The sequence below is a fragment of the Boleophthalmus pectinirostris genome, unplaced genomic scaffold (assembly GCF_026225935.1).
Source record: "Boleophthalmus pectinirostris isolate CB_2022bp ecotype Guang Dong unplaced genomic scaffold, ASM2622593v1 HiC_scaffold_9, whole genome shotgun sequence".
NCBI classification, from domain to species: domain Eukaryota; kingdom Metazoa; phylum Chordata; class Actinopteri; order Gobiiformes; family Gobiidae; genus Boleophthalmus; species Boleophthalmus pectinirostris.
The window spans coordinates 29,088,181-29,113,748 of NW_026571541.1; the positions used below are offsets into that span (position 1 = coordinate 29,088,181).

At 39.6% G+C, this 25,568-nt stretch overlaps 2 protein-coding genes across 4 annotated transcripts in view; one reads left to right on the forward strand and one right to left on the reverse strand.

The window, feature by feature from the left end:
• Nucleotides 1–3,893: 3,893 nt before the first annotated feature.
• Nucleotides 3,894–13,231, forward strand: LOC110175092 (stomatin-like). The gene is made up of 7 exons (XM_020941208.2): nucleotides 3,894–3,988; nucleotides 7,926–8,029; nucleotides 10,665–10,737; nucleotides 11,160–11,242; nucleotides 11,313–11,516; nucleotides 11,779–11,913; nucleotides 12,948–13,231. The coding sequence occupies exons 1-7, from the start codon at nucleotides 3,907–3,909 to the stop codon at nucleotides 13,134–13,136; spliced, it is 870 nt and encodes a 289-aa protein (XP_020796867.1). The 5' UTR covers nucleotides 3,894–3,906; the 3' UTR covers nucleotides 13,137–13,231.
• Nucleotides 13,232–13,378: 147 nt separating this feature from the next.
• mtus2b (microtubule associated tumor suppressor candidate 2b) overlaps nucleotides 13,379–25,568 on the reverse strand; it is a 39,534-nt gene continuing 27,344 nt past the window's right edge. For 2 of the 3 annotated variants that reach the window (XM_055148037.1, XM_055148039.1), the window contains 10 exons: nucleotides 24,954–25,043; nucleotides 24,217–24,404; nucleotides 16,952–17,018; nucleotides 16,403–16,617; nucleotides 16,042–16,147; nucleotides 15,892–15,965; nucleotides 15,719–15,817; nucleotides 15,526–15,645; nucleotides 15,314–15,414; nucleotides 13,379–15,028 (listed from right to left, as the gene is read on the reverse strand). In XM_055148037.1, the coding sequence (XP_055004012.1) occupies nucleotides 14,821–15,028; nucleotides 15,314–15,414; nucleotides 15,526–15,645; nucleotides 15,719–15,817; nucleotides 15,892–15,965; nucleotides 16,042–16,147; nucleotides 16,403–16,617; nucleotides 16,952–17,018; nucleotides 24,217–24,404; nucleotides 24,954–25,043 (1,268 nt within the window). In that variant the 3' untranslated portion in view covers nucleotides 13,379–14,820. The remainder of the gene's footprint in view (nucleotides 15,029–15,313; nucleotides 15,415–15,525; nucleotides 15,646–15,718; nucleotides 15,818–15,891; nucleotides 15,966–16,041; nucleotides 16,148–16,402; nucleotides 16,618–16,951; nucleotides 17,019–24,216; nucleotides 24,405–24,953; nucleotides 25,044–25,568) is intronic. The other variant, XM_055148038.1, reaches the window with a different exon arrangement.

The window sequence follows — 25,568 nt, forward strand, 5'->3', positions numbered from 1 at the left end:
CAGTAAACAAAGCGGTCAAGATGGATGTAGACGAAGACAGACATTCTGTGTTGGCAACGATTCCCGAGATCGAGGATTTAAAGCCAGAATAAAGAGAATGTTTGGTGAATTTTATCAAGGGGAAAGAGGTTATTGTCCTTCTTCCTACAGGATTTGGGAAAAGCTTAATATACCAGTTTGCCCTGTTAGCAGCGCCTTACATAAGTCATGACCAAATAGCAGCAATTGGTTAAATTGAAAAAAGTACTACGGTCGAGCGAACAAATTCTAATGCTGCGAGGTCAGATGGTTTCTACGAAGTGAAACCAGCTGATGAATCAGGCTCACGAATTGAGACACCCCTTCAAAAATCACATACCTCATCAATAGTCTCCGCCAGCTTTTACGTAAGCAGATGCGACGAGCTTTTGCCAGAAATCCAACATGCCGTCTACAACTGTGGTGGTCTCTCTTGCGTGGGCTATTGGCACATTTTTATGGTTTCCTGCAGCTAATTGGAAAATGTGTATAGGTTGTATAGGTTGTGGAGAATGACCGAGTCAAGATCCTCAGGGACCTACAGATACAGATGGACAAGATGACGATGAACCAACCAGACAGAGTGGTGGTAGATAAGCAACAGAGCAGAGCCGCGGTGGTGGACATCGCAATACCAAGCGATGGCAACACGGAAACTAGAGAAGATGGAAACTAGAGAAATCCCAGGGGCTCAAGGAGGAGCTGAAGAAGGCCTGGAAGAGTGGCTACATCAGATACTGGGAAAAACAACAGACATCTCAGTGTAGAAAAGCGCAATACAGTAAAGATACTACGCAGAACTCTCAAGCTCCTCTGGTAGAGGACCCGAACTGGATGAGTATGAGAGAGACCAATCACCGTGGAAGGTGGAAGGTGAGGAGTACATTATATATATATAATATATATAATATATATATATATATATATATATATTATATATATATATATAATATATATATATATATATATATATATGTGTATATGTATATATGTATAGTATATATATATATATGTATATATGTATATATATATGTATATATATGGATATATATGGGTGTAGGTATATATATATATATATATAGGTCATACCCCTCTGTTTGGAGTGTGCCTCTGAAAAATCTTCATTTGGAGAGGTATATAGCCCTAGTCTGATTCATCAGCTGGTTTCACTTCGTAGAAACCGTCTGACCTCGCAGTGTTAGAATTTGTTTGCTCGACAGTAGGCAGGTACTTTTTATCATTTAACTAATCGTTGCTATTTGGTCGTGACATATGTAATGTGCTGCTAACGGGACTAACTGGTATATTAAGCTTTTCCCAAATCCTATAGGAAGAAGGGCAATAACGTCTTTCCGCTTGATAAAATTCACCAAACATTCTCTTTATTCCGGCTTTAAATCCTCGATCTTGAGAATCGTTGACAACACACTGAATGTATGGATCTTCGCTGATTGACTAGTGCCCGAACTCGCACTTCTGGGGTTTTTGCCAACTGTTTATTGTATTTTGATTCCTGACCTAGTTACTGGAGATAAATGAAATTGAGCAGAGGCACCAGGTGGCGCCAGCCTGGTTACGAATTGAGACACCCCTTCAAAAATCACATAGGTCATCAGTAGTCTCCGCCAGCTTTTACGTAAGCAGACGCAGAGCTTTTGCCAGAGTTCCAACAAGCCGTCTACAACTGATATGACCAGAAAGTCTCCTCTGAAGGTTTCTATGTTATTTGATTACCACCTTAATATCATAGTGTTTTATTTGTCATGGTGAGTTATTTTACTGTCCTTGACCCAGTTTTATTTTGTAATTTCTCTAGCTGTGTGTGTTTTGAGTTTTACTTCCTGTTCCTGTATTGATTGTTTGCTCCGCTCTAATGTGTCTGGCCAGTGTCGTGTTCTCCTCTGCCCTTTGTTTGGTTCTTTTGTCATTGTCAGTATCACATTTTTATCAAACATCTTTGCAAGTGCAGCCCTGCATTTTGGTCCTTTTTCTGCTCTCAACGTGACACTTATGACATCACACAGTGGGACCAAATGTTTTTTAGCTCTGGATAAAAAGACTGTATATAATGTCCTATAAGATTTCTTAAAATGGAAAAGATTAATATTACAACTAAGGGCAATGAAGACGAAAAAACTCTTGACCTAGTTGATATCACGATTTCCAACCAGGGAGTAAAATTTTAAACCTAAAAAATGACCAAATTGGGAAAACGTATGAATGTTTTTGCAAAAATCTTAAATATTATGATCTTAACTGTGTTTTAGTGCAATGAATAGTCTAAACTGTCAGAGGCACTTTAAAAGAAACCTACCCCAATACCCTTCAACTGAACCCAGGCTTAAGTTTCCCCGCCTGAACACTTCCTTATTATTTATTCATGAGCTACACTCCACAGGCGTGAAAGCCTTTGACCAACTAAGCTTTCAAAACAAGAATAAAAACTAAAATCAGATACTAGAACTAGATACTCATTTGAGGAGGTATCGATACTAAAAAAGTCACATTCACAGGATAAAAATGAACCTTTCTGAATAGGTTTAGAATGATTTTGAGCTGTATCAGAACAAATATAAGACCACATTAGACTTAGACGAACTTTATTGATCCACAAGGGAAATGACATAAGAAAAAGTAAAAAATATTAATATAAAAATATAAAAGAATATAAATATAAATAATAATAATAAAAATAAATAAATAAGAATGATAAAACTATAAAAAAAATATTAAAAACAAACAAAAAATAAATAAATATAAAATATAAAAATAATAAAATAATAATAATAAAAATAAATAAATACAAATTATAAAACTATAAAAAATATATAAAAAAGTAAAAAAATATAAATACAAAAATATAACTTAGTAAGAAATATAAGTGTATATATTAATAAATAATATAAAGAACGTAAATAATATAAATATAAAAATAAATCTAAATAAGTAGCAAAAGATAGCAAGAGACTAGTGTCAAATAAGACATCATCAAAATAAAATAGAAAAATAAATAATAAAATCTCAGCTTTATACAAGAGTTCATAGGAAGACATTAGGGCTGAGTATCATTAAGAAGTATTGAGATACGATACATAGGCCACGTTACGATACATATCTCGATACAGTGAGCTTTTGATTCGATACGATTCAGTACGATATATTTCAAAATGATTCAATATGGTTTAATAAAAAATTAAGTCTAAATCATGGCTGTGATACTAAAAATCTTTGTTAAACCACTTTTTGTGCAAAGTTAATATGAAACACAAACATTTTAATCATTAAAACTGCAAACATAAACCAGTTTTCTTCCTCTAAACAAGCAACAAAACTGTAGCACTGTAACAAAATAATGTAGTAAAATGTCCCAAAAAAATACTCATGGTGATATATCGATTCAGCAACCAACGATATCGATACTGTATTATCACATTAAACGATATGATATATTGATATTTGGATATTTTTGCATACTCCAAGGCAACATGGTAATATAAAAGAAAGTATTATGATTTAATGTTGAAAATTATGTTCTATTGTCTAAAGAAAGAGTGTTTTTAGTTCTCATGGTTGTATTGGAATGGGTTTTGAGTGTCCAGTCTATTCCTTAGTAACGAAATAGAGTTTGAAATTGTAGTTTTACTGATAACATCCCTTGGTGACTTTGGGTATTTCCCTGTATGCTTCTTGTTTGTGTTGTAGTTACCTTAGCAGTGAGTGGGTGGTAGGCTGAATATCATTGTCATGGCACTGGTCATGTGGTAGTGTTGGCGAGGCCGGACACACCCTGAAGAGACAGAGCAGAAAGCGGAGAGAGCGGAAGGGGAGAGGAGGAAGAGGAGGAAGAGGAGTATGGGCTCTGTTACACTGCCCAAAGCCACGGACTCCATGATCTCCACCACATCGAGCACCGCCGAGATGGTGACGCAGGGAAAACTCCAGATCAGCCCTATGGAAAATGATGAAGAAGGTTAGTCGAATTACACACAAATTATTCGAGTGTAACAAAATGGTAGATTGTTAAGCTAAAATATGACTTAAATATAGCTCTGTCACGCTAAACGAAACAGAGAAACTGACCTAAAATAGCCTTAGTTTTAGTTTGTTTCTATAAATAATTAGGGATGTAACAATATCCAAATCTCTCGGTACGATATTATCACGATATACGGTACGATATTTATTGCGATATTTCAGAGAGACTGATATAATTCTGTTTTTAAAATACCTTGACAACATTTTGGTGTGAATTATTTCTGTCATAATCCCAAGAATTCAAGTAAAAAACAGATCCCTTCATGTTGTTTGCACTGCAATGAATCATGGGATATGTAGTTTCTGATGTTTACAAGATGTTGCTGCTGTAAAAACATGCATTTAAGCAAAGGAACTTGTAATTAGATATATTGTGAGACTTTTGATGATACAGTATCACGATATTTCAGTTATTCTTACATCCCTAATTTTAGTTATAATTATTCAACCCTAAACATCTTAAATGTTATTATACTATAAAACACAAACTGGGTAGTACTCAGTTACATTTACTTTACTTTTACAAATGTTATGTTTTGTTTAATTTGTGTCCTTCAAATTACAATTATAAATCAGATGACATTCAAAGGTGCAGTATGAAAACCTTTCCATCTTCATAAAGACCAAACCAGACCAAGTTACAGGTCAGATCTGTGGCGAGAATGCCTGTTTTTTGAGGTATCTTTGAGCTATAAAACCACCTGTAATTGAATAAATGTAAGGTGGAGCTGTTTCATGTCGTAATGTGAAACACTTCCGGCAGCGCAATGACTTAAAAATCCATACAAACAAGCTTACGATGGACCCTCTACCAGAAAAGTTACTTAAAGCACCTTTAATTTTGTAATACTTGACATTCAAATAGGGGGAAATCTAAAAGTGTTCATACCGAGTACTTATTAATGCTTTTGAATCTACCTTACCATAAGTATTCCACAGTTTTCATCAAACCTAAACCTAATCTAACCTAAAGATTTGTCCTAATAAATCTCACAATTTGCAAGTAAGACGATGTGCGAGATTTTTCTACATGTTTGTGGGCTGCTCCCTTTTCTCCAACGCACCCGTCTCAAGTAATTAATGTGTGAACTTCTCATTCTTTCACATTTTTCATCATAAAATATAAAAGTAGTAGTTTAATTGAGTCAAGTGAGGCTAAAAGAGCTAGCTGCAAAACTATTACAAAGTGACATAAATAACGTAGCTCACCATTTGTTCATAATATTCTGCTTAGTAAAAAAAAAAAGGTAGAAATAAATCGATTAGAGCGGAGTAATTTGTTTCCTCATCACAAACAGATCTGGAGGTGTGTTTGCTTCATTCATAAATGCATATTTAGGCTTCTCTTAAACAAAAAAACATGTCATGTGCTCCACTGTGTTTTTAAACTCCATACACCTTCACAAGAATTATTTGGAATTGCCAATCTCTACTGAACAAAAGGTAAAAGGAGCTGTTAACTTGAAATTGACTTAAACTTCATGACACTTCAAGATGGAACAGAGCATTTTGAGCTTTGAGATGTGAACAGACTAATAATAAAGTGTTACTCAAACATGTGTGAATGAAACAAAACACAACTCCAGGTTTGTTTTTGTGGAGGAAACAACATTACAACACGATTTAAAGCTCACAAGAGTCTATTTTGCGTAATATAGGACCTTTAGACATGTTTAAATGAAAAATCTGCATTATAACCAACATGCAAAAGAGTCAATTTCGTATAACATGGGAGTTTAAGAGTTAAAAGTTCACTCTCATGTATAGTAGACTGGAGTATGTTTTTACACAGGAGCAGAGACGTGGTGGTGGTGTGCATTTACATACGACTGACATAACTAATGAAGCATCACAATGGCACGCCTCAGGTTACAAGTCTGTCATAGGATCATGTGCACACACGGGCTGTTTACATGGGCTTTGTGATGTGGAGAGTCCGGTTGGAAGAGTATTGTGGACTTTATTCAAATAATGTCAGCTGAAAATGTCGTAGCTACGGTAGGAAAACAAGCCCCGAGTCAGAGGTCTTTGGAGAATCTCTGAGCTCTTGGATACAGACACAGTGACAGCATACAACAAAGCACTATAGATAAACATGTTTGTAAGCACTTAACTGTAGCTGAAATCACTCAGAGTTCACAAATAATTTCACAATGATATCTCTCTATTCTCTAATCTATTTTACTGAGAGGGATATGAGTCTCGTCCCCACGCCCTCCATTACGCCTCAAGCCAGATTCAAACATGGCTGTGGAATCTGATATGTTATTTATTTATTTATTCTACTTTCTACATTTTAGATACACACCAAAGACATCAAATATATGAAGTAAGATATATGAAACTTTATATCTTTTATATTCAAATCCTCAAAGTAGTCACCCTTTGCTTTGTAGAAAAAATATTTAGTAGTTAATACATTTTTTTCCCTTTATCTATCTAATTTCATATATTTGATATCTTCTGTATGTATATAAAATGTAGAAAGTGTTAAAAACAAACAACATTGAATGAGAAGGTGTGTCGAGAACTTACAATAGGGTTCGGTCAAGTGGTAACGGAGGGAAACGGGCAGATTTTTTACATTCAAATAGCTCTTATTCAGAAACTAGAGGGACTATTGAAATAAGTAAAGTATCAGAATGTAGGAAAGAGTTAACACTCCAACAGGGTAAAGTTAAACCTGTGATATTCTTTCAAGTTGTTGACAAAAAATAAAAAAACTCATGTCGGTAACAGAGGGAATGAAATATGCAGCACTTTTTGGGCAATAAATACAAACAGTGATAACTAGCGGTTCTCACTTACATATCCTTAACAAACTGGTTTGAATATTTGCTTCATATAGTTTTCTACCATATGGTACAAGATTAGGTTGAAAAACCTCTTACTTTTTGAGTAATGAGATTTTTTATTAAGAAAGGTCATGGTAACGGAGGGAAAAGTAACGGAGGGAAAATTACCATTTTTTAAAACTTGTAAAACACAGGTTTTACCAGATACTAACACCTAATAGTTTTAATTTTCATAAGTATATAAGTATACTACCTAGACATGTAGATTAGTCAAAGATGAAGCTTGAAAGTTAACCTGAAGAGGATTTGCAGGTCTTTGAGGTTTTTGTTCAAGGCCTAAAAATTGTATATGTAACATGGTCTGTTTAAAACATATATAACTTTAGAACCAAAAATGGTACAGAAAAAAGGTAAACAGTTTCATAAACTAGAGTACATATGCTATCTGTTGAATACATTTTTATATCAGATGCATTAACTTGAATTTTTGGCCTTGCTGTTTACTTCTGCTTGACCGGGCCCAATAGCAATAAAATAAATAATAATCCATTAATCTTATACAGATTTTTCTTTTTAAAGCTCAAAATCTCTTTACAATTTTGCACATTATTCATTCACTCGCAGCACTTTCATACTAAGTGCTGTGAGTGAAGGGTTTGCCTAAGGACACAGAACAGGCCTGGCCCTGATTAGCTTCTAAGATCTGACGAGATCAGGCTTGGACCAGGAGCTTTGGCCACAAATGAGAGGTAGTGTACATCTAAAACCACATGCAATTATGTATTATAAAACAATCTCAAGCCTGTGTATTATACAACATTTTACCTTCTGAAATTTTGGTTTTGCATATCACACTCTGTAAAGCCATGATGATAATGTAATCTGACTGTTCATTTGAATCCTTATGTTTTTCCCTAGCAAAAATATTCCTGCAATTTGAATTATTTTACATATGCAAGGCTCCGTTTCCCTTTCCAGAAATGACCCTGGTTGTCATTAATAGGTCATGATTGGGTCCCATAATGGTGTGTGAGTTTGAAAATGTCTTAAACTGATTAAATTGGTCTCATTTTGCAGATAAGAGATCGGGGGGCCTGGGCTGTTGTGGCTGGGTGCTGGTCGCCGTCTCCCTCCTGATCGTGGCCCTCACCTTCCCACTGACTCTCTTTTTTTGTATAAAGGTACACCTGCAATATTCATTTCAATTCAAAAAGTTTATTGTCAAATTTCCATATGAACATATGAAAAATGTAAATTATGTTCTCACTCTCAATCTTCTAAATTAAATAATAAAATAAAAGGAAAAGTCTAAAGTTCTTCTTAATGGAGACTCAGGTTCCTAGCTTCCTGGTGGTTAGAGAGGGGAGAGATCAGCTTCCTAACAGCTTGGTGGATGAATCTGTTAGTGAGTTTTCCTGGCTGTGTTCACTCTGCGCTGCAGGGCTCTCCTGTTGTGGTCTGTGTAGCTTCCGCCTCAAATAGTGATGAAGCTGAAATAATGCTCTCAATGGTTCCTCTGTGGAATGTGGTCATGATGGTGGTGAAGCTCTTGCCCACTTGAGTTTTTCGCAGGAAGTAGAGGCATTGTTGGGCTTTCGTCAACAGTGATGCAGTGTTGGTTCAGGAGAGATCCTCAGTGATGTGCACCCCCAGGAGTCTAGTGCTGCTCACTCTCTCCACAGCAGCACCGTTGATAGTCAGGAGCGGGTGTTGGGTGTGCCTCTCTGGAAGTCGACAACAATCTCCTTAGTCTTGCTGACGTTCATCTGGAGGTTGTTGTCTCTGCACCACATGGTCAGACTACCTCTTTCTTGTAGTGAGTCCCACCTGAGTTTTGTCGCCAGAGAAGTTCACAAGGTGGTTGGTGCTGCAGGTTGTTGTGCAGTCATGTGTCAGCAGGGTGAAGAACAGACGGCTCAGCACACAACCTTGGGGAGCCTCCATACACAGAGTGATGGTGCTGAAGGTATTGTTGTCAACACGTTCTGCTTGTGGTCTCCGGCTGAGGAAGTCTAGCAGCCATTTGCAGAGGGAGGTGCTGAGACCCAGCTTGTCAAGTTTGCCGATGAGTTGTTGTGGTATTATGGTGCTGAATGCTGAACTGAAGTCTATGAACAGCATTCTCACATATGAGTCTTTAGTGTCCAGATGGGTGAGGGCTAGAGCAGATCGCATTCTCTATGGTACGTTTGGCCCGGTATGTGAACTGGAAAGGGTTCAGGGTGGGGGTGGTGTGGGACGGGTTATGACTAGCCATTTAAAGCTCTTCATGATGATGGGTGCCAGTGCCACAGGGAGGTAGTCATTGAAGCAGAATGGGGATGGTTTCTTTGGCACAGGTATGACGGTGGTGGTTTTGAAGCAAGATGGGACAATGGCTTGCTCCAAAAGGTGTTAAAGATGTTTGTAAAGACATTCTTTAGCTCCTCTGCACAATCCTTCAGCACACGGCCTGGGATGTTATCTGGACCTGCTGCTTTGCGTAAGTTGATGGTGGTGAGAGAGACAGGCACAGAGTCCTGGAGTCATGGAAAGGGGTTGTGGTTTTCTGTGCTTGGGTGTTGTTTTGTGCTTCAAAGCATGCAAAGAAGCTGTTCAGGTCATTGAGCAGAGAGGTGTTGCTCTCACAGCTCTGTGGGCGGGCTTGTAGTCCATGATGGCCTGTAAGTCCCGCTGTAAGCTCTTTGCATCTCTGCTGTCTTTAAAGTGGGAGGTTTTCTTGTTTGTGTACTCCTTTTTTGTTTTCCTTATACCCCAGCTCTCACTATTCTCAGGCCAGGTTCATCCCCAACTCTGAAGGCTTTGTCTCTGGCCCTCAGCAGCTTGTGTACTTCCCCTGTCAACCATGGCTTCTGGTTATATATTATATACACTACCGGTCAAAAGTTTAAGAACACCCTAATTTTTCCAGTTATTTATTGCAATCCAAGTCATGCAAGTCCAATGAAGAGCTTGAAATGGTACAAAAGTAAGTCCTGAACAGCCAGAGGGTAAAAAAAAGTTAAAAGATAACAAAAAAGTCCAAGCTCTGCCAAAACTACCTCAGAAAAAAAGAACAAGATGGTAAGTTTAAAAACATGGAGTGTCCAGCACAGTCTCCAGACTTAAACCCCATCGAGCTGGTTTGGGATGAAATGGAAGAGTGAAAGTCAAACAACCTACAAGTGCCACACATTTATGAGAACTTCTGCAACAGACTCGGGAAGAACTTTCTGAAGAATATTTGATTTCTGCTGTAAAAAGAGCCACGAGTGTGTTCAGCTGTTATATCTGCCAAAGGTGGACACTTTTATGAATCAAATGTTTAGAATACGTTTTGGTTCAACAGTAAACAGTAAAAAAAATGGAAAAAGTATGGTGTTCTAAAAGTTTTGACCGGTAGTGCGGCAACAACTTGATTCTTGGTGGATAAAAAGATGAAAGTCAGAAATAGAGCAGGCCAGAATTCTGTATCTCATACTGGCTTAACACAATGGATGCTTGTGTCAAATACAAAAAAAAATATAGTCTGATTTGAAAAATGAAAGGATCCAAGTTAGAATTTGAAAAATAGAGTTGCCAAAATTATCGGAAAATTGGATACTTGTCAATACTACAACTATTATCGAAAATAGATAGTAATTTGAGCAGGTATCAATGCGAACTGTAGTGTCCATGGGTTTCAGAATGATGAGAAATTAGGGCCGTTGTTATTGTGTTTAACAATTTAAAACTACATATTCAAATGGAGCAGGCCAGACTTCTGAATCTCATATAATGTAGACTAAAAAACATGGATGTTTATGTCAAATACATGTTGTCTTTATGCATTTGCAGATAGTGCAGGAGTATGAGCGCGCAGTTATCTTCAGGCTGGGAAGAATCACGGACAGAAAACCTAAAGGGCCAGGTGGGTCCCCCATTTTACGCATGTATTTTCAAAGCCTTATCTGTTTGAATGTGTTGACAGTTTTGATAAAGTCGTGTGAGGCTACTTAGGCAAAAACATTAGGCAAAAATCCTATTCAAAATCCTATTCAATTTTTAAAATTTGTAGATTTTTGGAGTACAAACTGGTCCAGATTCTTCTCAGAATGGTTGATGTGACTGAAAATAAGTGGGTTACATGTCCATAAGATTGAGAGTTCTCTTTTCTCAGAAGCTGGATAAACAGAAATGAATTAAGAAAACGTACCAGCTAGGAACATGGTTTTGATACTAGTATTTGTACCAGTATTCTTCAGAAAAAACAAGATATCAACATGGTGTCTTTGTAATTTTACTTATTTGCAAAAGTAAGCACCTGAATAAATGAAGTATGTTTTGCAATAGGCCTTTTCTTTGTCCTTCCCTGCACGGACACCTTCGTCAAAGTCGATCTGAGAACCGTCTCCTTTGACATTCCGCCACAAGAGGTCAGTGTGGCGTTCGTTTTAACACTGGTCATTTATGTTCCTGTACTTACCCGCGTGGTTTTGTGGACAGATCTTGACGAAGGACTCCGTGACGGTCTGTGTGGACGGGGTGGTGTACTTCCGCATCCACTGTCCCATCTCATCTGTGGCCAACGTGTCCAACGCTCACTCCTCCACCCGCCTCCTGGCACAGACCACTTTGAGGAACGTCCTGGGCACCAAGAACTTGGCAGAGCTGCTGTCAGACAGAGAGGGGATATCAATCAGTATGCAGGTGAGGAGGAGGACAGCACCTGACAAAGAAAACACACCACCAGGAAAATAGCATGGATCTACTGTTATTGAATATAGCTAAATCTTACAAATCTTCAAAAACTTTTCAAATCATCAGTGCTATAAAGGGCCCATATTAAACTATTTTTTGATCTATGTTATAATGTTTCCTCATCAACATGGCTAAAAGCTCACAAGAGTACAGTTTGTGTAATATAAGACCTTTAAATTAAGACCTGAGTGTTGTGTTTTTGTTGTTAAAGGAATCCCTGGATGAGGCCACAGACCCGTGGGGCATTAAGGTGGAGCGTGTGGAGATAAAGGACGTGAAGTTGCCTCTGCAGCTGCAGAGGGCCATGGCGGCTGAGGCAGAGGCCAGTCGAGAGGCCAGGGCCAAGGTAAAACAGGACTTATGTATTTTTACTTTTGGTGTATCCGGGTGACCAACTGGGATTGCTGCAAACCAATCAGTCAGTGGTAAGAAAATACAAAAGAACAATACTTACTAACTACAAATGTTAGTACTGTAGTACTGTACTTTACTTAAGTACATTTTACAGTGAATACTTTTTACTTTTACTCCACTACATTTGAGATCTAGACTGACAAGTAAAAAGAGACCTGCTTATTTTTTTTTTTTACAAAATTTAATTTGCGTTTCTGTCCTAACTTTCAATACATTTCAACACAATACACAAAAATGGGTAGAAAAAAATAAGAAGTCAACTGAATCACTTAAAATCAGCAAAATCCTTTATGAAAAGAACTACATTTCATCCTTTAATTGTTCTAAAAAATCTCTGCAAAATACTTTTACTTTTTATTCTTTAAGTACATTTTTAAACTAGTACTTTAATATTTTTACTTCAGTAGATTTTTTCATATGATACTTTTAGTAACTTTTTGCCCTTGTGTCTGTACTTTTACAAAACTGAGTACTTCATCAACGACTGACCCGAGCTCTCGAGTCAGTTTGTTTTTTTGTTTTCTTTATCACAGCCAAACACACTCTGGGACTAAAAATATGTCTTACAGGACCAGTAAAGCTGATTCACTGTGGAAAGTTTAAAACCTGATGACCAAAACAACAACTAAATTATGCAAACTTTATCCACATGGATTATAAAGTCCTCTGGTTGCTAGGTGAACGCAAAATTATACACCACTGAGTATCGAGTCTGTGCCTTAGTACAGAAATCGAGTTTGAAATGTTGGCATTGTGACAACACTAAACACTAATCACAAAACTATGGTATTTTAAACTAAGATATGAAAAAATAAAGAGCTATCCTAATAATTAAATAAATGTTGCAAAGTAAAAACATGATAATTCACATTTACCCTAAGTGAAAATGCCTGAATTGACGTTTGATAAGAAAGCTGCAATGGTTGATGACCTGAATGACTTGAGTGACTTGTGTCTGTGTTTCAGATCATCGCGGCCGAGGGGGAGATGAATGCTTCGCGGGCTCTGAAGGAGGCGTCTCTGGTGATTGCTGAAGCTCCCTCTGCTCTCCAGCTCCGCTACCTGCAGACGCTCAACACCATCGCTGCAGAGAAGAACTCCACCATCGTGTTCCCGCTGCCCATAGACATGATCCAAGCTTTCATGAACAAATAGTTACGCTTTTACACAGATCATTTAGATCACGAAGATCCTGCATGCATCTACCTGAAGAAGAGTGTATATAGATTTGAGCCAACAGTCTGCTGTATACATGTTTTAAGAAACACACGGAAAGTTATTTATGTTAAGTTGATTAAAGCACAAAAAGGCTCTCCTCTCACCTGCGCAGCACTCTGACAGCTGTGGGTCTGCGGGTCCACGCACCCGAGCCTCTGACACAAGAGGAGGAAGCAGCTGCTGGGTTCACACTACAGACATGCTGCATATTACATAGAAGAAATACTGTATTTTTCATCATGCATTACAAAAAAAGGAAACAAAAAACACCTGCAGACGAAAATGTCCATGTAGTTTGTGATTTAATACTTAAATACAGTGCAACAATGACACTACAGACATTACGTCTTAATGGGCACATTAAAAAAGCCAGTTGAGCTACAGCTGCATTTCTGCAGGACAAATAAATAAATAAATATACACTACAACAATAATCGAAGAATGCACATGACGTCATAAAGACATGCGTTCTCTTAAACATATCTGAGTCTGAATACAATCTTTACAACTCAAGTCTTGTAAACAAGTAAACAACAGTGACATTAACACTTGTAAACAAAGTTGTCATTTAGTGAAGATAAAGTAAAGATGGAGAGAGTGTGTCATGTCCACAGGACACAGACAGCCCACCACAGCCTCATACTTTACAGTACATTCTGCCCAGGACATTTAGATTCATTTGATGATTGTTACATATATACTCGCTATTTTGCACAGTTAGAAGTTATGTAAACTCAAAGAATAAAATAAATAAAAGTCGTATTCTATTGTATGGTTCTTGACACCTGAGATGACTTGGTCATGGTACTGAGGTAAGAGCAAGCAACCATCATGCCTTTAGTTTAGTCCAAATTATCTATTCTTTTTACAGTTTCATTCACATTTATTTACAGTGTGAATGGAGTCTGGGGCTGAGTTTACATTTGTAGAAAATAACAGTAAATTATGTTTTGTTGCAAAAATCCAGAACGAAATGCTGTTTTTTATGTATAGTATTTTAGCTGATCTCTCCTCATGCTGATGCTGAACAGACGGGGTACTGTAAAAGACTACTGTATATCAGGTATTATAATAGTGTCTACTGTAGGTCAGCTAATGACTTTCTATCTTCTACTCTATGAAAGTAGCACTTCTGTTCTTTCCCTGCGTAAAGAGTAAGAGGCATTTGCTGGAAGACAGATCATGCCAAGCATGAGGATTTCTACAGTTCTCTACGAAAAGAAGCAGAGTCCACAGCCCAAAGTATCTGACAGACTCAGACAGTGGGACCTTGTGACCATGTGGAGTTTAGAGTTTGACAGTACGGCAGTAGGACAGTACGCAGAGAGAGACAGAGGCTACATGTGTCCAGTGTTTGTGACACTCACAGTGTCCTCATGTCCAGTGTCTCATGTCCATGTGCAGTAGGTAGTTTTAGGCTGTGCCAGACGCTGCTGGTGGAGAAAACGCACAACCAAAGGCTTCTTCTCTGTCTCCTGCTCCATGATCCTGAGCGTTGGTCCAAATGTTCCATGTGGATGGATACAATTACAGCAGATGAGGCACTGGCTTCACTGGTTTGGTGATTCCCTTTTAACATGGCTGGAGTGAAATGTCAGATGAAGATTGGAGTCTTTGGTGATCACTGGTGGTAGGAGTGTGGGCGAGCAGGGGATCCTGGGGCAGGAGAGGCCCGGTGCAGGGGGGAGGAGGAGGGGGACATGCTGGGGCTCAGCTCTCCCGTCTGCAGCCTCCACAACAGCTCCTCATTAGTGCGACTCAGACGCTTCTTCTCCTTGCTCTCCTGCTCTACATGCACCTGCAGGTTGGCATTCTCCTCCGACAGTTGTCTGAAACACACAAGTGAATGAAAATCTGCTGTTTGCTGAGAATGAAATGCCACTATGAAGAGGCAGGGCCTGTTGGAGAGAATTGTGCTCTTTTGAACCTGTCAAGCCATTTTAGAACAATATTTCAGTTTAAAATGATCCAAATGTAAAATCATTTTTTCTTAGAACTATGGTGGTGGTAATCACAATTGTCAGATTTTATATTGTCTTGCATCTCTTCTCTGCAACAACAAACGTGCACACATCATGTTTACTCCCCCCACACTGTTGCCTCATAGGCCTGACCTGGAGACAGCGAGGTTCTTGTCAATGCGTTCCTTCAGGTCCTCGTTCTGCTGCTGGAGAACCTGCAGCCTCTCCTCCAGATACACGTTCTTTTCAGCCTGCTCAAAGACACACAGCACCACAGCACAACGTTACAACACACACAGGCGGGTTTACAATCAAAAAGTCAAGAAAGCACAAGTGCATATACAAAACAGCATTTTGGAGCATACTAGTTTCTCCAGCTCTGTGATCTTCAGTTCCTGTTGATGGATCTGTTGGTTCTTCATCTCCAGAACTTCCTTCAGACTCTTCAGGTCTTCCTCTATGTGTTTATATGGGGCTAAGGCATCCTGGGAGACAAGACACTTCCTGAGTAATCTGTTTTGTAATAAAGGCTCTATTAGGGTTATGAGTTGACGTTACCACGATCTGTTCATCTGTACTTCTGCGCAGAGCCTCCTCAAAGCGTTTGGCTCTGTCTCTTAGACTGCGGTTCTGAAATGTCAGTGTGTCCACCTGGTCCTGAGCCGTGTGCACATGTGTTATTAACCTGCTCATCGATTATATGAAATGAGACGTGAGGACAGAGCCTGTACCTGCAGGGACAGCCTGATCTTCTCAAACTCCTCTTCCAGAGACTTTCTCTGCTGCTCATGGGCCATCTTCAGATCTGACACAAAATCACATTTGAAATGCTCATAGTGAAAACAGTTGTATGAATCTTAGATCTGTGGTTCTTGTCATACTCTTGACAGTCCTGGTGTGCTCCTCCTGTAGCGTGGCCAGAGTGTCACTGTGAGAAGACTCCATCTCCATCAGAGACGCTTCATGATTCTCACTCATCTCCTCAATCTGGGGGCACAACAGAATATTAGAAAGGTAATAGATCCTGAAGGAAATTCTTACATTATTATATAAATATTGTTTACAGTATTAATATAAATATGAAATACATATTTTAGTAGCTATATTTACAGATGATTGCTGTTTGAAGGATAATAACTACACAATGATGGATTTGTTTAATTAGACCTCACAGTAAAGAAGGGGGTTCAGTGCATGAGCTGCTTTGCCTTGTAGTTGGCAGTATTGGGTGTGTCCATGCACCTGCTGCTGCTGCCTGTGCTGCAGCTCCTGGAGCTCTTGTCTCTGCTCCTCCTGGAGTCTCTGTGTCTCCTGTGAATGAGACAGGTTCAGTCTGTCCTCCAGAGCCCCCAGCTCTCTCTGCTGCTGCTCCCGCAGACCCTCCAGCTCGGCCTCAAAGCTCCGCTCCACGTCCTCCTTCTCCTGCTGCAGCTGCTCCCAGTGCGCCACGCTGAACGCTACACACACAACAAATCTCTTACAAACAGCTAACAAGGTCATGTGCACATCTGAACAATGGAACTCAATGTTTAAAGTCCATCCAGATACTTCTGGGGAGACATGTAATGTGAATATAAGGACTGTACGAATATTTACAACAACAATTTTTAACAACAAATCCAAGCTTGTGTCTGTGTCAGCTAAGATCAAACATTCTGGTACCACAAGACTGAGCACAAAATGGCAGGCGGCCCACACTGGCTCTTGACTAGTGCTAGTATCATTTATAATGGATGATCTAGAGTAGCTGGAGTTGCCAGGTCCCTGTGGAGGCACAGAGTGAACACTTACCCACTTCATCCCTGAGTCTGTCCAGCTCCAGAGCCAGCTCCCGCTCCTTCACGACAGCGCTCTCACTCTAGAACACACAACAAAGAGCACTCAACACAAACACTAAACACTAAGCACTCTGCTGCTATGGCCAAGAAAGACATGTGTTTCACTGTTTATTTTTAGCATAAAAGGAGTCGGCCAAATAATGTGAGCATAAATAAACCTGTTTGAGTCTGGGTCTGGACACTGATCCTGAATCTTGGCAGCACTGATCTGTCTCTTTATCACTGAGAGAGCCAAGATGAAGACTCCTGGCACAATCAATTCTTTAGAGATTCAGTAAAGGATAAATATTTCCAAATGCAGCTGTGCTTCACTTGTGCTGCGCTGTCACATTTTACAGTTTATAGAATCAAAGCACAACAGTCCAAACACTGGCTAGAAAACAACATTTCCGAGAAAGCAGAAAAACAGAAGTGAAAGATGTCTGAGTGTCTCCCCCGGATGATGTCATCAGGCTGAGGTCCTACAGGAGCCATCAGTGAACAGCCTAGAGCCACACCTATCCTATTACCCACAATGCCCCAGCCGCTCCAGACACCTTCCTGTTCACAACCCCAGAGAATATGTGACATGCATGATAATGACTGATCTAACCTTTCCTGTGTAATCCATATAATCACAGCGCACCGGGACGCACAGATCCAGCTTTTTAAAACCTGATGCCAGTTTTGATACTAAAGCTTCAAGTATCTGCCAAAACACAGAGCCAACAAAAACCAGAGCAGAGACTGAAAACAGCATTTATGTTCTTTATCCAAAAATAAAATAAGATAAAACTGATCCAAATGTGTCATGTATCTGTTATTTATCTCTCGAGTCACTACAGAACTTAGTATTAGAGCCGACCGATATGGATTTTGTTGTGGCCGATATGAAACTGATATAATGGGAGTTGGCGCTGCCGATAGCCGATATAATTGCCCATATATTTAGTGATGTAAAAATTCACTGTAAATCTTGAATTGTTTAAAAAACTTAGGTTTGGCTCTAGTGGATTCTAAATTGGGTTTATTTAGGCAACATTTATTGTTATTCTGACTCTTTACATCATATTTACATACAGTAGATTGGCCTAATGGCATTTTTGCATCACATTCTAGCTACTAGTGATGGGTATTCCAGTTTTGGCTCTTTTGGCTCGGCTCACTAAAGCAGCTGGCTTTTTTGGCTCCCAAGCGACTCTTGAGATTGTGTTGTTGCAAGCAGGACTAAACTAAAACTGAACCAGGACTGAAAAAGGACTAAACCAGGACTAAAACAGATTTAAACCATGTGTGAAACAGGACTAAACCAGAACTGAACCAGGACTGAGTGTCGGGACTCGGTCTCTATCTCTCTCTCAAGACCAAGATTAGTCCTGGTTTATTCATTTTATGCTGAACTGCAGCCAAATATGCACTTTTTTTTATCCTATGCACACGCATATTTCTGAAAGTTTCGTTTTCAGCCGCTGCTGCTGTCAAACTACGGTCTACAAGCGGCTTGAAGAGAAAAAGTGAGAAAAAGAGAAAACACGGCTCCCAATAAGAAACATGCTCCCGTTGTTCGCTCTAAGAGCCGCTTCGATCGCGACCGACCCATAACTCCTAGCTAGAAAACTATCGCTATTAGCCTTTAGCCGTAAAAACGTGCGCACCGCGGTAATTAATTATATGCATAAATGTGGATCATTCACACATCTATTCACAGCTCATTTACATATCAATGCTGGTCCAGTAGCAAATATACGGACAACACAGTCCCTTTACAATAGGCCAATAGAAAACAGCCTGTTTATGTGCGGGAGCTACAGCAGCTAACAGCTAACTAGCTTCAAAGTTAACATATTTCCAACACTCACTGCTCACACAGGCTCCTCCTCACATCACAAGTCTAATAAAAGTCCTTTTAATCCAGACTCAAGACGATTGTCCGTAAAAACAATATAATCTCAGTGTTGAGCACCGCTGCGGGTGTAAACAATAGCACGTGAGTGAAGTGACGTGACTCTGGGGGTGTGTTCAGGGACAGTACTGACACAGACAAATTACACCGCAAATAAATACTGATGCGGAGCCACATATTAGGACATTTATCTGTCTATAAATTGGATTATGAACATAATGTAGAGAGTCTAAGATTTATAACGAGGTATAACATGCCCACGTGAAATATCGGCCCATATCAGCAAGCATATTGCCCGATAGCCGATATGTCTCCAGGTGCCCATATTGGCCGATAATATCGGCCAGCCGATATATCGGTCGAGCTCTACTTAGTATACATAAAAATTCAAATATTATGAGACTTTCTGAGCCAAGGACAACCTGTAGCTGTAAACAGTCTTACTACATCAATTTATATGTCCAAACAGGATATTGGCTGAACCGATATTTGGAGGCTGATATCGAATCCAGCAAAAATTTTCATTGATACCGTCCGGTACCAGTATTGGATCAGTGTGTCTCTGCTAGATCAAAAGGACTACAGACTATACAGACAATACAAACAGCTATTATGATAAATACACAAATATTAAAAACATGTACACTTGGTTTGAGTCTCAAGTATCCCAAAGACCAACTCAAGTCTGGCTTATCTTTTAACTTAACTCTTAACTTACGTCTGTCAAAACTACTAAAAATAAAAATTAAAACTAGTATCGATATTAGATACTCATTTAAGCAGGTATCAATATTAAAAAAGCCACATTTACAGGACACAAACAAATCCTGAAGAGCTTTAGAATAAGCTTAGATATGAGGGATTACACAGATATAAGACCACATGTGAATATAAAAGAAAGCAGTATGATTTAATGCTGAAAATCACATTCTATTGTCTAAATAAAGAGCGTTTTTACTGTCACTGTAGTATCAGAACCAGTATTGAGTATCTATTCCTTAGTTTGATAGCACTACTGAGCTTTATATCATATTTTAGTCAAATGTTCTAATCACAATCAGTGGCCACAAAGTTAAGAAACAATAACTGTCCAGGCAAAGCAGGAAAAATGACTCTGAACTAACAGCAGGATCCAGTTCACTTAAGTGCCACCCAAACGAAACAAGACGAAAATAGCCTCTAGCGCCTCAGTCTCTCGGAACATCACTTGATTAACCTCTACAAAGTCGGCTTCCACGTAATGAGTCCGGTTTCCGAGGGATCAGGAAATGGCCTGGATCAAAGAAACAGAGCTCAACAAACACAGAACAACAAGAACAAGAATCTTCCAGGTCAAATCGATATTATTTGGCAAGTTGGCAAATTGCTGCGTTGTAACAAGCTTTGTAAAATGCAGGAGCTGAATATATTACATTTACAAACATGAATTTAATCTCAACAACCATAAAAAGGCATACTGATTCATCATGGAAACCGTCTGACCTCGCAGCATCAGGATTCATTCACTTGACGGTAAGTGAGTACTTTTTTTAATTTAACCAATCGCTGCTATTTGGTTGTGACGTATGTAATGCGCCACTAACAGGACTAACTGGTATATTAAGCTTTTCCCAAATCCCGTAGGAAGAAGGACAATAACGTCTTTCCCCTTGATAAAATTCACCAAACATTCTCTTTGTTCTGCCTTTAAATCCTCAATCTCGGGAATCGTTGCCAACACAGAATGTATGGCTTTGTCTACATCCATCTCGACCGCTTTGTTTACTGTTGTGCTATACCACAAAAGGGACCCAAACAGGCACTTGAGTTTGACGTCATGGCTGCACAGCTCTTCACCGATTGGCCGGTGCGTGGTCTATAACTTCCAGGGTTCTTGCAAACCGTCTAGTGTATTCCGATTCCTGACCTAGTCACTGGAGAGAAATTAAATTGAGTGCAGGCACAAGGTGGTGCCAGTCTGGATAATAAAAAGGTACATTTTTATAAAAAGTTTTAGAATCAGACATTTTGAATGATCACTAATAAAAAGATCTCTCAAAATCTCGGGTTGTCAATCGTATTGAAACCATGATACCAACTAATACTAAATCTAATATTGAAACCAGATAGTCATTTGAGTAGGTTTTTGATAATAAAAATGTCACATTCGCAGGACAAAAATGAACCTTTCTTGAATAGATTTAGAAAGATCTTGAATTGCATCAGAACAAGTACAAGAGCACATAGACTAGTATACGCCCATGGACCACTATGGAACCTGCCTGGACCACTCAGGGATTACACAGATATAAGACCACATGGGAATATAAAAGAAAGAAGTATTATTTAATATTGAAAATCACATTCTTTTGTCTAAAGAAAGAATGTGGTAAATCATTGTGGTATTGGTCTTGAGAATTTTTAGTATTGAAATCAAGTTTGAAATTTTAGCATCTACAATAGGCTACTCTCGTCTAGGACCTGGACTCCCTTGAAAGAGATTCTTAATCTCGAAGGGACTATCCTGGTAATACCTTCCTGTGCGCCTTATCCTTGTAATGTATTCATGGCCATAAACATTAGACAAAGGCTTTAGAAAAGGCCTGACAAAAGAACACAGCAGCCGATCATATCCTGTTACATAACATTCCAGTAAATTCTAAGCGAGTAGAGAGTGTGAGGCATGCCATCTTTGACTCAGCATCTCTGCCACAGCTTCAGTGTGCTCTGCTCTGTCTCTAGGATACAGCAGCGTGTGAACACACATGCGCACATCCTCCCATCATAGCATTAGCATTAGCTCCACAGCCCCCTCCCCACACAAGCATCGTTTTACCGCTCGCTCCAGGAATGGGTGAGGCAGGACGAGGAGCCGGCAGCAGCGGGGGCCCATACTCGGCTAGCGACGGGCAGCATCCCTCGGCCGTGAGAGCCTCCGGAAGAGAGAGGAAAGAGAGAGGAGAGAGGGAGAAGAAAGAGAGGAGAGAGGGAGGCTGAAGCGGAGGAGGAGAGAACACTACATCCTCACCTCGGCCCTGGTGCTGCCGTTTGCACCAGAACAAAGAGTGAAGCCACAGCTCAGCTCCGTCTGCCACAGCTCTGCCCTTCTGAGCGTCAACGCTCCACGTAACGCTAAGAACAGACTCCCACACACATGGACTGTCTGTGCGGAGGAAGAGGGGGAGGAGCTGGGATCAATAGGCGACCGGCGTTGTCCTCTCTCACTCCGCTCACTCCGTTTACATGAATAAAATCAAGTTCGTTCTTTAGCTGTTGCCTGTTGCTGTGTTTTTCACTGTTGTGACATGATTTTGTTTTGTATGAAAATGAATTGCTCTGAGCCTTAGTGCGGTACTGCCCTGATCAATATTCATATTCATTATATTTATGCCCCACAATAACTGAGATCCTAAGTAGGGCTGGGTATCATTAAGAAGTTGCCAGTACAATACATACCTTGATATGGTGAGCGTACTATTCAATACGATGCATTTCAAATCGATTTGACATGGTTCAGTAAAAACATAAAGGCTAAATCATGGCTGTGATACTGAAAGTCTTTGTTAAACCACTTCTTGTGCAAAGTGAATATGAAAAACATTTTAATCATCAAAACAGTGAAAATGTCAAATGTACTGCATAAACCTTCCTTCCTCTAAACAAACAACAAAACTGTAAGAAAAACATTTAGTAAAATATACCAAAAAATACTCTTGTATCATCACATTAAACAATATGATATATCAATATTTCGATATTTCTGCACACCCCTAATCCTAAGTCTAAGTGCACATCAGAACTACACAGCTGCACCATCATCATCAACTCTGCCACATACATGTCATATGTGCTGCCACATTACACCTTTAGCTCAGAGCAGGTGCCCAAAGTGGAGCCCACAGGGAAAGGGGCCCTCCAGGGGTTATAATGAGGCCTGTGAGGATGTTTTGAGATTTTAAGAAAAATATATTTTGATTTGATTTTGCATTAAAAGATGATGGGGAGGAGGTCAATTCTATCTATTTCTCAATATTTAGTCAATTAAATCAGACATTTCTTTGTGGAAGAACATGTTAATGTGCAAATTGTAATTATCCCTCTACCCACTAATGTGCAATCATTTGGCCACTGAGGATAAAATTTTGGTCACCCCTGGCTTTGAGCCTAGTGTAGAAGTACAATGTTTGGATTGTTATCCACTCAGGCTATTTGGGGAAACCCTTTCTCTGAATGAGCTAATTACTCCAGAATTGACAGAAGTAACCTGATTATTATTAAAAAATGAAAAGAAGCACTGAATATCTAAAGCAGCAGCAACTGTGGCACGGCAGAAGCCTGAGAAAAAGCCCAGAGACAGTCCATGACAAGCAGCAGGACGTCTTCTATTTCTGTCAGGCAAAATATCAATACAGCAGCACAGAGTAGGAGCAGCTCACACAGGTAATCACATTACTGCCCCACTGAAGCACTGTGGGTGGGGCCAGTGAGAAAAGCAGAAACACAGAACTGACCAATCACCAACAACTAACGCAGCACCCACATTCTCAGAGTCAACAACAGAATACAACCTCTTTTTCTCAGGACCAGGCCACAACATTTGAGAATATCATCAAACACAATCCTCCAACACAGCTATATAATGCTCTTGTTTTATGTTTTGCCTCTTCAACATTAGTGATAAAACACTATATGTAGATTTAATTATGCTAGTTGAGGTCACAAAATGCTGAGTGTGACTGTTCTAGTAATGGTGCATTTCAGATATTAAAAACTTGGACTCAGATCTTACATCAGGGGACACAACAAACTGCCCCACATCAGACCTGCCAAGACACCAGCCAGACTCTTCTGCATTCTGTCTGAATCCAGAAGGGATTGGAATCGATCACAGTGAGAAAAACCTTTGTCCTAACTGGGAACGGTCCAACCACAGCCACTATGTTGTATCAACTGTCTCTCAAATGCAGAAGACAGAGCAAGTGATTGGTTAATCTGCCTGTCAATCACACCCTCTGGAATTGGGTGACAGAATATGATTTGAGACCCACACGTCTTTGTAATGTTTTGTCAAAGTGTGTGGTTCTGGCTCGACATGTTTAGTGCCTTTATTTTGGATTCTTGGCCAAAAAAGCAAACCAAACACAAGACACTTTCAAAAAAGAATTACCCATGATAAATTAGTCTGGCACAGAAGTTTAAATCATTGCTTCACTTCTACACAAAATGAGCATGACATGAGCAAACATTGAAAAGTGGACAGCAGAATGGAGACTCTTTTGGACGAAGGTAAAACCCAGATCAGTCCTGAGTTGTATCACACAGTAATATCCCGTAGTGTCAGAGCGCATGGACATTACCTTGTGGCAGAAGTGCTGTGTGGTGATGGTGAACACGTCCAGGCACAGGGAGGCCTTGTGCAGCTGAGCCTGTAGAGTCTGCAGCTGCAGAGCCTGCTGCTCACAGCGCCGCTGGAGCTGCTCCATCAGCTGTCTGTCTGTGTCCTGAGAGCGCAGGGAGCCGTGCACCACCATTGTCCGAGCTCGCACTAAACACACACAGACACACACAGGTGGGCTGCTTATCTGACTGTAATACAACTCATCTGTGTTTATTTGTATCTACTTGTTCTAGAAAGTGCTTTTGAATAAACACCCATTAGTACACTGTTCATATGACAGATTATAGTAAAGGTCCATCTGTTGTACTGATAGGCAAGTAACAGAAAACACAACATGAGAACTATGAGACGGATGTTTGCCTTACAGCTACTGTATCCTGTTGCTATGGTAACAGCAGGCAGGCCTGCAGCGTGGCTTTAATCAAATTTTCGATGAGCCTCAAGACAGTACATCTGTGCACTTTAGGTACAGTGCAAGTATTTGTACCACACAGAAATATTCATACGTACACATAAAATCACCTTTTCTCAAATGTTCTTCTCTAAATGTACCTAGAATCCCCTTCCTCAGAATGTTTTTATGTGAAGATTCTAAAATATTTTAACATACAAAGCTAAATCCAAAATGGCAGTTCATTTTAAAGTATTTTGTTGGTTGTTGTATTCAAATGTAACACACATGAAAGATGAACTCACTGGGAGACTGGGGTTTGGGTGAAATCATTGCAAATCTCTTTGGGGAGGCCTTGGATGGCAGCACCGCCTCAGGCTCCTCTCTTTTGGACGCTGCAACAGCAGAAAAAACACAATGTCACAGAATTATTACATGAATCCAAACCATTCAGCTGAATTACGTAAAACTTTTTATACTAAGTACCACGAGTTTCATGTTTTTCCTATATATATGTGTGTATAAACGTCCACTGCATTGCATTACAAAAACTATCCACAAGCCGGAGCTGCTCCCCCACTTTAAAAAAAATATTGAGTTATACTTGTTACTCCTCTTATAGCCACTGGGTGACGCTCAAAGCCTGGCATATCCCCTGCAGGAATCTAGACTGAAGAAGGTGCAAAGTAACAACAAAGAGGCTGCATCAGCACACAGCACCATGTGGTCTGTAACTGATGCAACGCTCAGCAACTTTTGAACAGATGAAAATGTCGTCTTCATCATTTTGAGATGCACAACACAAAACATGACAACCTAAGAATGTGAACTGTCAGAATAATGGACAATATGTCACTGGTGATTCCACAGGGTTGAGAAGAAACATCATGGCTTAACAAGTATTCACAAATGCTGACTCC

Bases quoted from the DNA above. Each gene is read 5' to 3' on its own strand.
- LOC110175092 (XM_020941208.2), top strand. From the start codon at position 3,907: ATGATCTCCACCACATCGAGCACCGCCGAGATGGTGACGCAGGGAAAA. The intron at 8,030-10,664 runs GTACACCTGCAA...ATGCATTTGCAG, and splicing joins CTCTCTTTTTTTGTATAAAG to ATAGTGCAGGAGTATGAGCG. The intron at 11,914-12,947 runs GTAAAACAGGAC...TCTGTGTTTCAG, and splicing joins GTCGAGAGGCCAGGGCCAAG to ATCATCGCGGCCGAGGGGGA.